The 17,305-nt window shown below is 37.9% G+C and overlaps 1 protein-coding gene across 1 annotated transcript in view; it reads left to right on the forward strand.

The window, feature by feature from the left end:
* Nucleotides 1-17,305, forward strand: part of LRP1B (LDL receptor related protein 1B) — a 1,749,164-nt gene that overhangs the window by 606,709 nt on the left and 1,125,150 nt on the right. Inside the window, exon 4 of the mRNA XM_064287257.1 lies at nucleotides 7,953-8,081. Coding sequence (XP_064143327.1) covers nucleotides 7,953-8,081 — 129 coding nt within the window. The remainder of the gene's footprint in view (nucleotides 1-7,952; nucleotides 8,082-17,305) is intronic.

Below are 17,305 nucleotides of genomic sequence, written 5' to 3' on the forward strand. Positions count from 1 at the left end.
CTTAAAATGCTTGCTTTGGTAATTCTGGCTAATGGTCATTTTATCAGTGGCAATAATAAAAAAAAAGGCAATAATAGTGACTATAAAAAAATTACATGTGTGTAAAACATTGATATACTCTTTTTTTCAATGTTTTAATTCTTTCTTTTGTGAATGCTCTACAGAAAATGTTTATTCCCCAAAAATGACTTTCCATGTAGAACAATTCTAAGTTACACCTCCATTCTATTGTTAAAAATTATATATATGTATAAATATATAGATACGTATATACATATATACATTAGATATGTATATACATATATATATATGCATATATACACGCACATATGTATATGGTATATGTGGCACAGTGGTTAAGTGGTCGGCTGCTAACCTAAAAGCTGTGGTTTGAACATACTAGCTGCTCCGCAGGAGGAAGATGTGACAGTCTGCTTCTGTAACGTTTAGAGCCTTGTTATATGTATATATAACCCAAAAACCAAACCTATTGCTATTGAGTCAATTCCAACTCATCTTGACCCTATAGGACAGAGTAGAACTGCCCCATAGGGTTTCCAAGGAGTGGCTGGTGCATTTGAACTGCCAACCTTTTGGTTAGCAGCTGAATGCTTAACCATTTGCCACCAGGGCCCCCTATATATATATATATATATATATACCAAAAACCAAAAAAAAACAAACCCAGTGCCATGGAGTCCATTCTGACTCATAGTGACCCTGTAGGACAGAGTAGAACTGCCCCCATAGAGTCTCCAAGGAGCACCTGGCGGATTGAAACTGCCTACCCTTTAGTTAGCAGCCATAGCACTTAGCCACTATGCCACCAGGGTTTCCATATGTTTATATATGTATGTACATATATATATATACACTCATACATACATACACACACACATACACTATATGTATATATTGGAGCCTTGGTGATGCCGTGGTTAAGAGCTCAGTCTGCTAACCAGAAGGCTGACAGTTCCAATCTATCAGTTGCTCTTTGGAAACCCTATGAAGCAGTTCTGTTTTGCCCTATAGATTCACTATGAGTCAGAATCAACTTGATGGCAACAGGCAATGAGTAATATTTAATATATATAATCTAATAAATATTCTATATAAATAATATACATTATTTTATATGATATTTAGAATTCATATATAATAAAATAAATAAAATACGGACTGCATCTATTAAATCGGGGAACAATTGCATTGCCAGAGACACTAATAAACTGAATATTTCCCAAAGAAACTGATGCTTTGCTGATTAATTCAAACCTTTTTCTTTAATGTTATCACTTTTACCTTAAATCAGTATAGTGAACTTGGAAGAATCTTCAGAATGAATATTGTATAAAATCCTCATGTCAAATGCCAGAAAAGTGAGACTCTAATAAATTAAGTGACTTACTAAGTTCACCCATCTTCTCATTAATAGATCTGGGGCTAAAACCCAGACCTCTAGTGTCCACTTAGTCTAAAGAGGTTCATAGCCTTCTCAGGTTCATTCGACACTTGAATTTTTAGTTTGTTGATTGTTTGTTTTCTGCATAATACAAACATCATAGACACATTTATTATTAAATGTTTATCAGACACAACCCACTGCCATTGAGTCGATTCCAATTCACAGTGACCGTGAATCTCTCCTGAAGCAGGCTGCCACGTCTTTCTCCCTTTGAGCCACTAGCGGTTTTGAATCATTGACCTTCAGTTAGTAGTCCAGCACTTTAACCACTGCGCCACCAGGGCTCCTTTTATCCAAACCAGGGGCTGCATAGTCTGATTATAGGGAAGCCAATCTCATATTTATTTGACTCATGTAATTTTAAAATCAATATTTAAAAATCAGAAGATTATTCCTGGGTCATAATACCTGGAAAAAAAAAATTAGAAGGTTGCACACAAAAGTTCAGACTTTCCGGAAAAAATCAGAAGATATGGCGACATTAGACACCTCATTATCACAAAAGTCAGCCAGATAGGAATATTTCCTGCCCCCTTTGCACATGCATGCTATTTCCAGTTCAAAACAGCCCTAACTCTTTACACAGAGCAGCCTTCTGTAACTAGACTGCATCTTTCCCGCTTACCTTCTATACCTGACTTCTATAGAAATTCGAATTTGCAGTTTCTTTTCACAAATTTTTTTTTTTTTCACAAATAAAACTGAGTTGAGCACTTGGATTCCTCTATGTCTTAGTTAAACGCACAAAAACAAGCATATCGATTTCTTCTGCTGAACACCGGTAAAGATTGTACAACAACTCTTTTGGAAAATCTCTAATGGAAGAGGATCTCCTTTTTTTTTTCTTTCTCTCCCCTCTTTGACTGGCAAGTCTGAGCATTATTTCTGAGCATTATTCGGTCCTTCCTGAAGTCATAACCTGTTGCCATCTAATCAATTTTGACTCCTAGTGACCCTGTAGTGACCTATAGGGTTTCCAAGGCTATGATCTTTATGGAGGCAGACTACCACATCTTTCTCCCCATGGAGTGGCTGGTGGGTTTCAACGGTTTGCAGGCAAGCGCTTAACCATTGTATCACCAGTGCTCCACCGTTGTGTCACCAGTGCTCCTTTTTTGAGATCATATTTCTAGGAAATTCTCTGTCCCTAAAGAAAAAAAAAAAAGACAGCATTACAAATAATAATATGCCTATTCCCTTGTGGGCAATTTTGAGGATTTATATCAATGTGACAACAGTGCATGCTAGCTAAGGAGAAAGAACAGCAACAACAACAAAAAAAATCATTAATCATATTGCCCTCCTGGATAGCATAATCATATCAGAAGAACTGAAATAGAAACCAGTAATATTTAAGTTGAATAATCTGTGAGAGTAGGTAAGAAACATTACTGCCACCAGGGGCTGTACTTTACCAAATTCAAGATTTAATTTATTTCATTATAACTGTAGACTAAGCACCAAACACTATTTTCTTAATCTCCAAAAGTATTTACTTCAAACAAAGCAGCTACAAATGCAGGCCATTACATAAAGCTGAAGAAATCTGAAAATAGTGCAAATTAATATCATACAAATGCATTGTTTATCAATTTAAATGGTTCCTTATGCTACTTAGCAATCTTTTTGTTTTCCTTACTGAGCTCTTTTTGAACCTAGATTCTCCCAGAAATGGACCTTGAGACAAGAATTCATGTGAAAGTGTTTTGCTTTACGGTTGTTTCTTCACCCCACCCCCCTTGGTGGTGATGCGGGGGAGAATACAGTAAAGAAACGAAACCAAAAACCAAACAAATTGCGTTGCCCTTGATTCCAACTCCTAGCGACTCTATAGGACAGAGTAGAACTTCCCCATAGGGTTTCCAAGTTCTTAACCACTGTGACACCAGGGCCCCCAGGAAACAAAAGGCAACCAATAAACCACAAAGCTTGATTAAATTTAAGCACGTGGCAGAACTCTCTAATGAGGAGCAAGGGAGCTGAGCTATTTATACGCAAATTTCCAAGGAATAACTGGTTGTGTGCTGGGGGTGGTTCCACCTCTCCTATAACTTTGTCCTGTGATAACTCATTTAATTCTAAATGAGCTTCTAAAAATGGGGGGACTGCGGACAAGCCCTCAGGCACAGAGGAACATCCCTACAGTAGGATATCACTGACAGGTCTGAAGATATGAACAGAAAGTATATGCCACCGTTCTCTTGACCAGTTCCTTCAAAAATTTATTCCAAATCATCCTTTTTCCTCTCAAACATCATTTTTTTCAACTTATCCCCTTCAGTTTCTAAAACAGAGTTTCTAAATACCAACAATATTAATTTCCTCAACTTACTCACCGTCTTACTTTTCAATATTTACATTTGTGTTCATCCATGCTTCCTTAGGAGCCCTGGTGGCACAGTGGTTAAGAGCTTGCCTGTAAACCAAAAGATCGACAGTCCAAATCCACCAGCTGCTCCTTGGGAACCCTATGGGACAGTTCCTCTCTGTCCTATAGGGCTGCTATCAGTGGCAATCAACTCTAAGGCAACAAGTTTATGCTTTGTTAACTATCATTTCAGAAGAGCTTTGCTACTTGTTTTTTTTTTTTTTTACATTTGTATTCAAAATCCCAACCAACCACCCATGTCTCTCTTATGTATCTCTAAACACTGCCTCCTTATTTACTCTTTCTGTAGTCGTCTCTTCCATATTAAAAGAAAACAAACAAAAAACGAAACAAAACCAACTTCCTCTCTGAACCCTGCCTCTTCCTCTAGTTATTCTGCCCCAACGCCTCTTTCTTTATTATTCTAAGATCTTTAACAAATTGACTGCATTTCCTTTGTCAATTTTGTTATTTCCAGTTCATCTCTCAATTCACTGCTACCTGGTTTGTAGTCTGGTAATTTAAGTAAAGCAACCTTCAATATCTTCTTCCTCCTTGAGAGGAAGGCTTGTTTGTTGTTCTTGTGTGTCATCTAGTCGATTCCAAATCATAGCTACCCTATAGAACAGAGTGAAAACAGTCCCACAGGGTTTCCTAGGCTGTTTTTTTAATCTTTAGGGAAGCAGATAGTCTTTTCTCCTGTGGAGCTGCAGGTTGGTTAGCAGCTGAGTGCTTAACAAGTGCACCACCAGGGTTCCTTTAAAGGTTAAAACCCTCCATTTTATTCCCTAATGACTTTTAAGAAAAATCTCTGGTGGCACAGTGGTTTAGTGCTCAGCTGCTAACCTGAAAGTTTGGTGGTTCAAAACCACTACCTGCTCCACGGGAGAAAGATGTGGCAGTCTGCTTTTGTAAAGATTTACAGCCTAGGAAAATGTGTGGGGCAGTTCTACCCTGTCCTATAGGGTTGCGATGAGTCAGAATGGACTCAACTGCACAAAACAACAGCAATAATAACAATGAGGACTTTTAAAGCCTTCTCAGGATATTTGTAGTTTCCCAGAGGTTCTACGTTCTTAGTCATCTTGGCTCCAAACTCCCCACTTTCCCACTATGAATCATTTTGAAATCCAATGGCTTTCACCATTCCAAAGCAAACCAAACCAAACCCATTGCCCTTGAGTCAATTCCAACTCACAGTGACCCTATAGGACAGAGTAGAACTGTCCCATAGGGTTTCCAAGAAGCTGCTGCTGGATTCAAACTGCTGACCTTTTGATTAGCAGTCAAATTCTTAACCACTACGCAACCAGTTTTCCATTCCATAGTCACTAATTCAGAGGTGAATTTTCCTTTTCTGGAGCTTCTACCATTACAAAGTAATACTATCCACTTATGTAAGGTGATTTCTATATGTAATAGGATTTATAGAAAGTTTGGGAGGGAAAGAAGATTTTATGTCATAATACACAAATAATTTCAAACACATTTTTTGACATCCCTCTTACTGAAACTCTTAAGCCACCTCTTAACTGAGGAGTTTTTAATAGGTAAATTTAAACCATTTAACAACACAGCCTCAAGCCATCTTCTCAGTTTCTCTCTCTCCTTCCTGTTTCCATTTCTTTCCTCACCCTGTCTTTCCTGGATTGTTTCCCAGAGTCCCAACTTCTCTTCAAGTTGGGCATTCACAAGCACTGAGAACCAAACTCTGTTAAAGGGTCTAAATTGCTATATCTTATCCCATTTAGAGGTTCAGTAAAACAAAACCTTTTTTTCTAGTTAACAAGATCCACCCTCCATTCTTGGAAGGTCCCTACTTCCACTGTTACTATGCCAAAGTCAATACACCTGTGCCCTACTAGCCAAATTCAAGTGGCAATTTCAATCTTTAAGTTACCAGATTTCTTCATTGCATATAACTCTTCTAAACACTCTGATATTCTCGAAAAGGTCTTCTTTCTTAACTTTGTCTTCTCAGGCTCCTCCCAATGTCTTCTTCATAGGAGGCTCGTGGTCTTCTCTTTCTTACCTGTCTCTCATAGTCTTTGACTTTAGCTGAGCTTTTCTCACTTCCCCTTCCTTTCCCTGTGAAATCTAATTTTCTGCTATGTATGTGTGCATGTGTGCATATGTTTAATCTATTATCTATATGCAATTGACTCCCAAATATTAGAGGACATATGTCACCCTTTATTACCTGTCCCATGTTTTTAACACCCTACTAAACATTTTCTCAAGATTGCCCTACAAAAAACACCAAACCCACTGCTGTCGAGTCGATTCCGGCTCATAGCGAACCTATAGGACAGGATAGAACTGCCCCATAGAGTCTCTAAGGAGTGCCTGGTGGATTTGAACTGCTGAGCTCTTGATTAGCAGCCGTAGCACTTAACCACTATGCTATCAGGGTTTCCGGTTGCCCTACAGACATCTCAAAATTAACACACCCGTGTCAAACTTACTTTCTCTTCCCATTATATCTTCATTCAAAGCTATCATCCTTCTTGTATTGTCTGTTTCAAAATTGGACCACTATTTCTACCACCTCCAGTCAGTCTTCAGATACTGTCTATTTTAATTCTTAAACATTTGAGTCCATTCCCTCTTTTCCATTCCCACTGCCACTGACTTAGTTCAAAATATAATTACTTCAAAATATAATTTGTTGCCTGAAATTAGAACATACTTAATTTTCTAAGATTGCTTCTCTACATTCACCAATCTATTTTTATATGAATTTGTTTAGTTCTAAAATACAAAGCAGGTCATATGGCTCACCTAATTAAAAACTTTTAATATTCTCCCATTGCTTATGCTTAATGTACAAGCCTTTAGTGTAGGTTACAAATAACTTCATTATCTAGCCCCAAAACTACTTTCCCAATCTCATCGTCTCCCACTACCTTGTATATACCCTTGGTTCACTTTCCTTCTTAAGATTTGTTGAAACCCACCCCCTCCCTCCATACATACACATATACTATTTCATCCCTGTGTCTGTTCACATGCTCTTTTGTTTCATTGGAATGTCCCTGTCCATCTCATTACTTTTTTAATTTTTATTTAGTCATTTAGTCAAATTATCTTTTAAACTCAGCTCAATATATACTCTTCACTTCATGCTCTCTGTCCAATTTCAATCAGGTTCACTCACTTCTCTGTGCTCCTATTATAACTAGAATATGCTTTTATTATAAGGATACACATGTTACTGCAGTTATATTTCACTAGACTTGCCTCACTTAGGGGTAGGGGCCATGTTGTTTCTACAGGGATTACCACAGTGCTTGGTACATAAGATAGACTGAACATAACGTTTTGCTAAATAATAATTACTGACCTGTTACTGGTTGCCATCCAGTCAATTCCAACTCATGGCACCCTTATAGGACAAGGTAGAACTGTCCCCATCAGGGTCTGAACACTGTGATCTTCATACAAAAACAAATTCCCTCATCTTTCTCTTGCAGAGCAGCTGGTGGGTTTGAATCACCAACCTTTTGGTTAGAAGCTGATCTCTTAACCACGTCTTACCAAGTGTCTTTTTATCTACCTAGTCAGTCAAGAATGATTGAGTACCTATTTACAGAGATGTTAACAAGATGCTGGAAGAAGGAAATATAGACAGGGGAAAGAGAGAGGGAGTAGAAGGACTATAGATATTAAAATTTCATTAAGATGAAATTTCAAGAAGTGCATAAAAATTTTCTATTTTTAATTTAGTAATGGTGGTTTGCATTGTTTGCAGAGCTCTTATTTAATCTGTTGATGGAAAACCATGTTACTGGACTGATTCTTCGTGAAAATAGTGAAAAAGTCAGTGTCATAAACAACGGAATTATTCAACAAATATTATTTGGGGTACATGTTGTACCTTTGCAAAAATATTCCAGGACTTTTGGTCTGCTCCGGACAAATGCAATAAATTGTTTGATATTAAGTATACAATGGATTTGATTTTCAGTTAGTGTGGTTTTGAAAAAGCTTATTGAAATTGTCTCTTACTTTTTAAAACAATAGACTATTTACAAAGTTTGACAAAAATGTTCTCTTCAAAGAGAAAAGAATACATCCAAGAATAAGGTTTCTTAAAAATGATGCCAATTTTTGTTTTAGATCGAGATGAATGTGCTGTCTATGGTACATGCAGTCAGACCTGCATAAATACACATGGATCCTATGCTTGCAGTTGTGTAGAAGGCTACATATTGCAGCCGGACAACAAGTCTTGCAAGGTGAAAAATGGTAAGTTATGATCTTGTATGTCCTTCTGGAATTTTCTTGTTTCTTTTTTACAGTTCCTTTTAATTAGAAATGCGGTAGAGCAATATGGGCCTCAATGATTTTCCTTTATTTTAATACACTGATCCATACGTTGAAATCCAGAGCAGCTCTTTCAGTTGACAGTGATCGTTACAAAACCCCTTCCATTACAGGAAGTTTCTAATTAGCAAGAACCTGTTCTAAAGAAATGGATTAATTGTATTTTCCTTCTCTCTCCTGGACAACGGCAATAGATGCCTAACTGCTTCCTGTGCACTCCCTCTCTTGCCTCATGCTACACATACTAATTAAAGTGATCTGCTAAAATATAAACCAGATCATGCCATTCTCTTGCTTAAAATCTCCCTATAACTTTCACTCACCTTGAGAATAAAATCCAAATTCCTCATAGGAACAATAAGGGTCTGGTATCGTTTGCCTGTCAATTCTTAATTCTACTTCACTCTCTTTTCCTCGTAACACACCAGCCACGCTGGTTTCCTAGTCCTTCTTCAACCGCTTTGCTCTTGATTTAAGGTCTTTCTACCAGGGTTTTGGTGGTGTAGTGGTTAATTGCTACAGCTGCTAACCAAAAGGTCGGCAGCTCGAATCTACCAGGGGCTCCTTGGAAACTCTATGGGGGCAGTTCTACTCTGTCCTATAGGATTGCTATGAGTCGGAATCGACTCCACGACACTGGCTTTGTTTTTTTTTTTTTTTTAACCAGGGCATTGAATCAGTTTGTTTGTGCTCGAACCCCTGTTGAGAATTTGCATTTCTAACAAGTTCCCACGAAGTTATATGTAAGAATCAACTGGGGGCCTTGTTAAACTGTAGATTCTGGTTCAGTATATCTAGGGTAGAAATGCAAATTCTCAGCAGGGAACTTGCTGGTCTATCTACCTGCATTGCTTTTCCTTATGATATTTAAATGAATGGCTCTTTGATTTAGTTCCCTAGATCAGGCTGCCATAACAAAACGCTACAAAGTGGGTGGCTTTAAAGAACAAAAACGTATTGTCTCATAGTTTTGGAGGCCAAAAGTCCAAATTCAGGGCATTGGTAAAACCATGCTTTTTCCGTCTATTGTAGGGGTCGATCCTTCCTTGTCTCTTCCAGCTTTTGGTAGCCCCAGGTATTTCTCAGTGTTTCTTTGCTCTTAGATACATCTTCACATGGTGTCTGTCTTCCCCTTCTGTGTCTTTGTCTCCTTTTTATAAGACATGACTCAAAAAGGAATTAGGCCCCACCCTACTCTGGTATGACCTCATGTTAACAGAAAACATCTTCAAAAAGACCGTATTTCCTAACAAGGTCACTTTCACAGGTACAGTGGTTAGGATTTCTTCATATCTTTGGGGGGCACAATTCAATCCAAAACACTCCTTCTTATCATTCAGGTTTCAGATAAAATATTAACATTCAGAATATCCTCCCTGACCATTCTCTTTCATGGTGTACACTCCCTGCATCACTATCCTATTTCCCATTTTTATTTATTTATGCATACCTCCTCTTCACTACCTCATTTCCCAGTCTTATTATTATTTTTTTTAATAGCAATACCACCTGAAATTAACTTGTTTATGGAAAGAAGGACGGAAGGAAGGAAGGAAGGAAGGAAGGAAGGAAGGGAGGGAGGGAGGGAGGGAGGGAGGGAGGGAGGAAGGAAGGAAGGAAGGAAGGAAGGAAGGAAGGAAGGAAGGAAGGAAGGAAGGAAGGAAGGAAAGGTGGAAGGAAGGGAGGGAGGAAGAGAGGAAGGAAGGAAAGATGGAAGGGAGGAAGGGAGGAAGGGAGGAAGGGAGGGAGGGAGGAAGGGAGGAAGGGAGGAAGGGAGGAAGGGAGGAAGGGAGGAAGGGAGGAGGGGAGGAGGGGAGGAGGGAAGGGAGGGAGGGAGGGAGGAACTAACTTTTCTTTCCAATTAAAAGTACTAAAATGAGCAATCCACAATTGAGTGTTTCAATTTCATGTTTCAAAATTGCTTTTCTTTTACCTTTTGTCTACAAATAAAGTTTCTGCACTGTGTTTGGCCTACGGTAAACACTCTATTGTTGATTTACTAATGAAACAGACTTGGGATGTGCTAGTAACAATAAGATAATGCTAATTTTGTGTTGGCTGTATTAGCTTGGGAATAATTTGGAGAGATATTATACATGATATTCCATCTGGCTTCTATTAACTTTCCCAATATCTAGTTCCATTTCATGCATTTTTAAATTATGATGTATTGGTAAATTAATAAGTCCTCTCCCCCTTCGTTAAGCAATTAGTAAAGTAGGCATGGGATGGAATTCTCCTTTCTGAAGCCAGACTGAGTGGAATGTTGGATTGGCTCAGCAAGTTGCTGCTGGCTTTGCTTGTACATAACCTCATGGTGTAATTTCCCTGAGGGAGTGTTTAATTATTTTTTAAAAAGCCCTGTATTTTTATACAAAATCACAAAGAAAGAAGTGCTTTTCTACTTTTTCATTTACTTCTTTGAGTTACTAATTTAGTTTATGAAGCCCTATTTATTTTGGGGGGACAATCCTTGAAAAGAATTAGGTCAGGCTATATGTTCCACTTTTTCCCACTACTGAGAGTCCTGATTTAAAATATCTATGGACTAAAGAAGTAGAGGGCTTGTTCTTTGTTATTTCTATTGATCCACACAATATTGTTGTGGATACACAGAGAGACTGTAATGTAATAAACCTTATATGAGGATGCACTTCCTCCTTTTCTACATAGGGAGGGCATGTGATAACAATAGAATGTAACCAGAGAGGGATGATACCTGATAATGTAATACTACTTCAAGGAATTTGATGACACTAAAACTGGTAATTGAATATACAAATACCTTCATCTCTAGATCTTTAGCTTGATTACAATATTGGTCTACACAATTTGGAAAATACACGGTCACCATGGGAATTTTGCTGTGGTTTGTAGTTTAAGGGAAATGAGTTACACAAGCCTATAACATACTGACAAGTTCTAAAGGTCACAGTGAATTGTTGAAACAATGTATTTGTGCAAATCTAGAGGAAACTGATCTATTTTGCTTTAGTTTCCTCTTATTTATAATAAATAAACCAGAGGGTATTTTTACTTTAGATATCTGCTAAATTCTAGGTAATGCATCAGGGCTAATATTTTGTGGCAATTTTTTCATAACTGTAGTGTTCTTACAAGGACTTGGTGCTCTCCTTCTGAAAAAGACTGACCAGTAAAAACCTTATGAACAGCAATGGAACATAGTCTGATATAGTGCTGGAAGATGAGCCCCTCAGATTGGAAGGCACTCAGAATGCAACTGTGCAAGAGTCAACCTTAATGACGTGGATGGAATCAAGCTTTTGGGACCTTCATTTTCTGATATGGCACAACTCAAATGAGAAGAAACTGCTGCTAACATTCATTAATAATCAATCAGAACATATGATGTACAAAGTATGAATCTAGGAAAATTGGAAGTCATCAAAAACGAAATTGAACACAAAAAGATTGATAATCTAGGCATTAGTGAGCTGAAATGGACTGGTATTTGCCATTTTGAATTGAACATTTATATCATCTATTGTGCCAGGGATGACAAATTGAAGAGGAATAGTGTTACATTCATTATATAAAAAAATATATATATATATATTTCAAAATCTATCCTCAAATACAATGCTGTCAGTGATAGGATAAAATCCATATGCCTACAAGGAAAACCAGTTGTTATGACTATTATTCAAATTTACCCAACAAACAATAATGCCAAAGGTGAAGAAATGGAACATTTTTACCAACTTCTGCAGTCTGATATAGATCAAACAGGCCATAAAGTTGCATTGATAATTACCAGTAACTGGAATGCAAAAGTTGAAAACAAAGAAAAAAGATTGGTAGTTGGAAAATAAGGCCTTGGTGACAGAAGCAACGCCAGAGATTGCATGATAGAATTTTCCACGGCCAAGGACTTATTGATTGCAAACACCTTTTTTCAACAACATAAATGGTACCTATACACATGTACCTTGCCAAATGGAATACACAGTAATTAGATCGACTACATCTGTGGAAAGAGGATGGAGAAGCTCCATATCATCAGTCAGAACAAGGCCAGGGCTGACTATGAAACAGGCAATCAGTTGCTCAGATTTAAGTTCAAGTTGAAGATAATAAAAATAAAATCAGTTCATGAGAGCCAAAGTACAACCTGAGTATATCCCACTTGAATTAAAAGACTGTCTCAAGAATAAATTTGATGCATTGAATACTAATGATCAAAGACCAGCCAAGTTGTGGAATGACATCAAGAACATCATACGTGAAGAAACAAAAGGTCTTTAAGAAGACAGGAAAGAAAGGAAAGACCAAATTGGATGTCAGAAGAGACTCTGACACTTAATCTTGAACAAAGAGTAGCTAAAACTAATGGAAGAAATGATGAAGTAAAAGAGCTGAATAGAAGATTTCAAAGGGCAGCAGGACAAGACAACATAAAGTATTATAATGAAGTGTGCCAAGACTTCAAGTTAAACAATCAAAAGGGAAGAACATATTCAGCATTTCTCATACTAAAAGAACTGAGGAAAAAATTCAAGCCTCAAGTTGCCATATTGAGGGATTCTATGGGCAAAATGTTGAATGATGCAGGAAGCATTAAAAGAAGATGGAAGGAATATGCAGTCACTGTACTAAAAAGAATTGTTCCAAGTTCAGCCATTTCAAGAGGTAACATATGATCAAGCACCCATGATATTGAAGGAAGAAGTCCAAGCTGCACTAAAGGCATTAGTGAAAAACAAGGCTCCAGGAATTGACAGACTACCACATGAGATGATTTAACAAAAGGATGCAACACAGTTACTGCTCACTTGTCTATGCCGAGAAATTTGGAAGACAGCTACCTGGCCAACCACTAGAACACGTCCATATTTGTGGCCATTCCAAAGAAAGGTGATCCAATAGAATGTGGAAATTGTTGAACAATATCATTAATATTACAGGCAAGTAAATTTTTGCTAAAAGAATAAGCAATATCAGCAGAACATTGACAGGGAACTGTCAGAAATGCAAGCTGAATTCGGAAGAGGACCTGGAACAAGGGATATCATTGCTGATGTCAGATGAATCCTAGCTGGAAACAGAAAATACCAGAAAGATGTTTACCTGTGTTTTATTGACTATGCAAAGGCATTTGACAGTGTGTAGCATTAAAAATTGGAAACCCTGGTAGCATAGTGGTTAACAGCTACAGCTGCTAACCGAAAGGTCAGCAGTTAGAATCCACCAGGCGCTCCTTGGAAACTGTATGGGGCAGTTTTACTCTGTCCTATAGGGTCACTATGAGTTGGAATGGACTCGATTGCAAAGGGGTTTGGTTTTGATTTTATTGTTACAAATTATGAGTAATGTTGCAAAGAATGGAAATTCCAGAACACTTAATTGTGTTCATGAGGCATCTGTACAAACAATAAGAAGTTATTCAAACATAACAAGCGAATACTTCATAGATTAAAAGTTCAGAAAGGTGTGCATCAGGGTTGTATCATTTCACCACACTTATTCAATCTGCTGAGTAAATAATCCAAGAAACTGGACTATATGAAGAACGGGGCATCAGGATTGGAAGAAGACTCATTAACAACCTGTGTTATACAGGTGTCACAACCTTGATTGCTGAAAGTGAAGAGAACTCGAAGCAGTTACTGATGGAGATCAAAAACTACAGCCTTCAGTATGAATTATACTTCAACATAAAGAAAACAAAAATCCTCACAACTGGACGAAGAAGCAACATCATGATAAATGGAGAAAAGACTGAAGTGTTAAGGATTTCATTTTACTTGGATCCACAATCAACACTCATGGAAGCAGAAGTCAAGAGATCAAACGACGCATTGCATTGGGCAAATCTGCTGCAAAAGATCTCTTTAAAGTGTTGAAAAGCAAAGATGTCATCTTGAAGACTAAGATGCACCTGACCCAACCCATGGTATTTTCAATCACCTCATATGTATGTGAAAGCTGGACAATGTATACGGAAGACAGAAGAATTGATGCCTTTGGATTATGGTGTTGGCGAAGGTTGTTGAACATACCGTGGACTGCCATAAGAACAAACAGATCTGTGTTGGAAGAAGTATAGCCAAAATGTTCCTTAGGAGTGAGAATGGCGAGACTTAGTCTCATGTACTTTGGACATATTATCAGGAGGGACCAGCTCCTGTAGTAGGACATCGTGCTTGGGAAGGTAGAGAGCCAGCAAAAAAAAAAGAAGGCCCTCGATGAGATGGACTGACACAATGAGTGCTGCAATGGACTTAAACATAGTATTGATTGTGAGGATGGCACAAGACTGGGCAGTGTTTTGTTCTGTTGCTCATTGGGTTGTTATGAGTTGGAACTAGCAACAACAATAATGTCATTATGTCTGACTGGTGCTAGGAAAAAGTTATGAATTGAAACCACATTTGTCTGAAGACTCTCCTATTCCTCTTGCCGGTTACCTAGTTACCTGCTGAGATTGCCCCGTTTATTTTCCTTATAATTCTACCCTGTTGTACTCTGCAGTCTGACTTTTCCTCAAAGACAAGCAAGACTTCTAGGGCTCTCAGAAGCTGGGACTGTGAAACTAGATAATGTTAGAATGGGTTGGCCCAAGAAGGTGGATGTGTGTAAAAGTTCTCCAGACTTCAGAAAGAAGAAATAATACAAACATGTCAAGCTCAAGGGGTAGAATGGAAAGCAAGTACTGGATCCAAGAGGAGGGTTATGCAAAGGCCATATGAGATGGCTGACGGGAAGATTAAAGTTCCAGAGAAGTCGCCTTTTATGTGGAGGCAGAAAGAGGCAGTCAGTTGGCAAGAAGCTGCTTGAAAATATACCGAGCTACTTCAGACAACTTTGATAGCAATATCAAGGTCTTTTCTCATCTCAACCTAAAACTTGCATGCAGAGTCTTATTTTTTTTAACATGGCAGTAGGTAGTAGTTAAGTTAATCTGAGTTCATTGGTTAGCCTTCCTTGTAATATAATGCATGAACGCAGATAAAATTCATAAGCCTTAAGAGCACCTTTAAGAAATAACTCTAATGGGCGAGGGGATTTTTGGCACTGTGGTGATGAGGGAAGAGATAAATGTTAAGCAGGAGGCTTTTTCATTGTTATTAATGCAATTTAGACAACTCCTTTCTACGTGTAGTAAGATTGGCTCTGACTACTGAAATATAGAATCATTCCTCTCAGAGGTGGGAGGAACTTCAAAGGTAGTCTAGTTGGACTATTCACTTGACACTATTTTTTCCTTAACTCAAAATGAGTTCCTAATGGAACGAAGTTTGCTAGGTACATGTAAAAATGACTTTAATTTAAATGTGCATCCTTAAATAATTTTAAATAGAAGGAGACAATAGAATATAATGTAATGAATACTTCACTAGGAAGTATTCATTAGTTTGGAGTTGGGGCACAAATTAAAAGCTAGCAATTTTTTAATTGATGTTCTGAGGTGTCATCAAGTTGATTCCAATTCATAGTGACCTTTCGTACAACAAAACGTCATCCTCACAATCATTGCTGTGCTTGAGCCCATTATTGCAGCCACTGTGTCAGTCCATCTCATTGAGGGTCTTCCTATTTTTCACTGACCCTCTACTTTACTAAACATGATGTTTTTCCCAAGGGACTGGTCCCTCCTGATAACATGTCCAAAGCATGAAAGTACGTGAGATAAAAACTCACTATCCCTTCTCCTTAGGAGGATTCTGACTACACATCTTCCAAAACAGATTTGTTTGTTCTTCTGGCAGTCTGTGTTGTTGTTGTTGTTAGGTGCTCTTGACTAGGTTCTGACTCATAGCAAACCTTTATACAACAGAATGAAATGCTGCCCAGTTTAGCGCCACCCTCACTATAGTTATGTTTGAGCCCATTGCTGCAGCCACTGTGTTAGTCCATCTCATAGAGGATCTTCCTCCTTTCCATTGACGGTCTACTTTACCAAGCATGATGTCCTTCTCCAGGGACTGGTTCTCCCTGACAACATGTCCAAAGTACATGAGATGAAATTTTGCCATCCTTCCTTCCAAGGAGCACTCTGGCTGTATTTCTTTTAAGGCAGACTTGTTTGTTCTTCTGGCATTCCATGGTATATTCAATATTCTTTGCCAACACCATAATTCAAAGCCATCAATTCTTCTTCTGCCTTCCTTATTCATTGTCCAACTTTCACATGCATATGAAGCAATTGAAAATATCATGGCTTGGATCAGGGGTACCTTAGTCCTCAAAGTGACATCTTTACTTTTTAACACTTTAAAGAGGTCTTTTACAGCAGATTTGTCCAATGTAATATGTTGTTTGATTTCCTGACTGCTGCTTCAATGGGTGTCAATTGCAGATTCAGGTAAAATGAAATCCTTGATAATGTCAATCTTTTCTCCATTTATCATGAGGTTGCTTATTTGTCCAGCTGTGAGGATTTGTGTTTGCTTTATGTTGAGTTGTAATCTCTACTGAAGGTTGTAGTCTTTGATCATCAGTAAGTGCTTCAAGTCCTCTTCACTTTCAGCAAGCAAGGTTGTGTCATCTGCATAATGCAGGTTATTAATGAGACTTCCTCCGATCCTCATGCCCCATTCTTCTTCATATAGTCCAGCGTCTCAGATTATTTGCTCAGCATACAGATTGAATAAGTACGGTGAAAACATAAAACCCTGATGCACACCTTTCTTGATTTTAAACCATGCAGTATCCCCTTTTTCTGTTTGAACGACTGCCTCTTGGTCTATGCACAAGTTCCTCATGAACACAATTAAGTCCACTAAATATTGCAAGCTGTTAATGAGTCTTCCCCCTGATGCCACATTTTTTTAAATTTGTAAATCACGTATTAGAAATTGCCATTAAAAATTTTATAATAACTGTCAAAATATAGATACCCAGTAAAAATTTCCTGTATAGTTTTACATTTTTTAATCAAAGTTCTAGTTAATCACCTGGCAAATCTGATAATGGGTTTATTTACTTATTTATTTATTTTTCTTTTAAGTAGACTGATTTTGATGTCAAAATACGTGCTGAATGTGAGCACCCAGGGCTGAAAGTTGTCTCATTCAGAACCTGTAAAAGTAGTAGCCAAAGGAATTTAAGAAGTGTTGGCAATTTTACTTCTGATAAATTCAGATCCATGGACTGTATTTTCATTGTCTTAACCACTTGCTGAA

Source organism: Loxodonta africana, chromosome 6 (genome assembly GCF_030014295.1).
Source record: "Loxodonta africana isolate mLoxAfr1 chromosome 6, mLoxAfr1.hap2, whole genome shotgun sequence".
Classification (NCBI taxonomy): domain Eukaryota; kingdom Metazoa; phylum Chordata; class Mammalia; order Proboscidea; family Elephantidae; genus Loxodonta; species Loxodonta africana.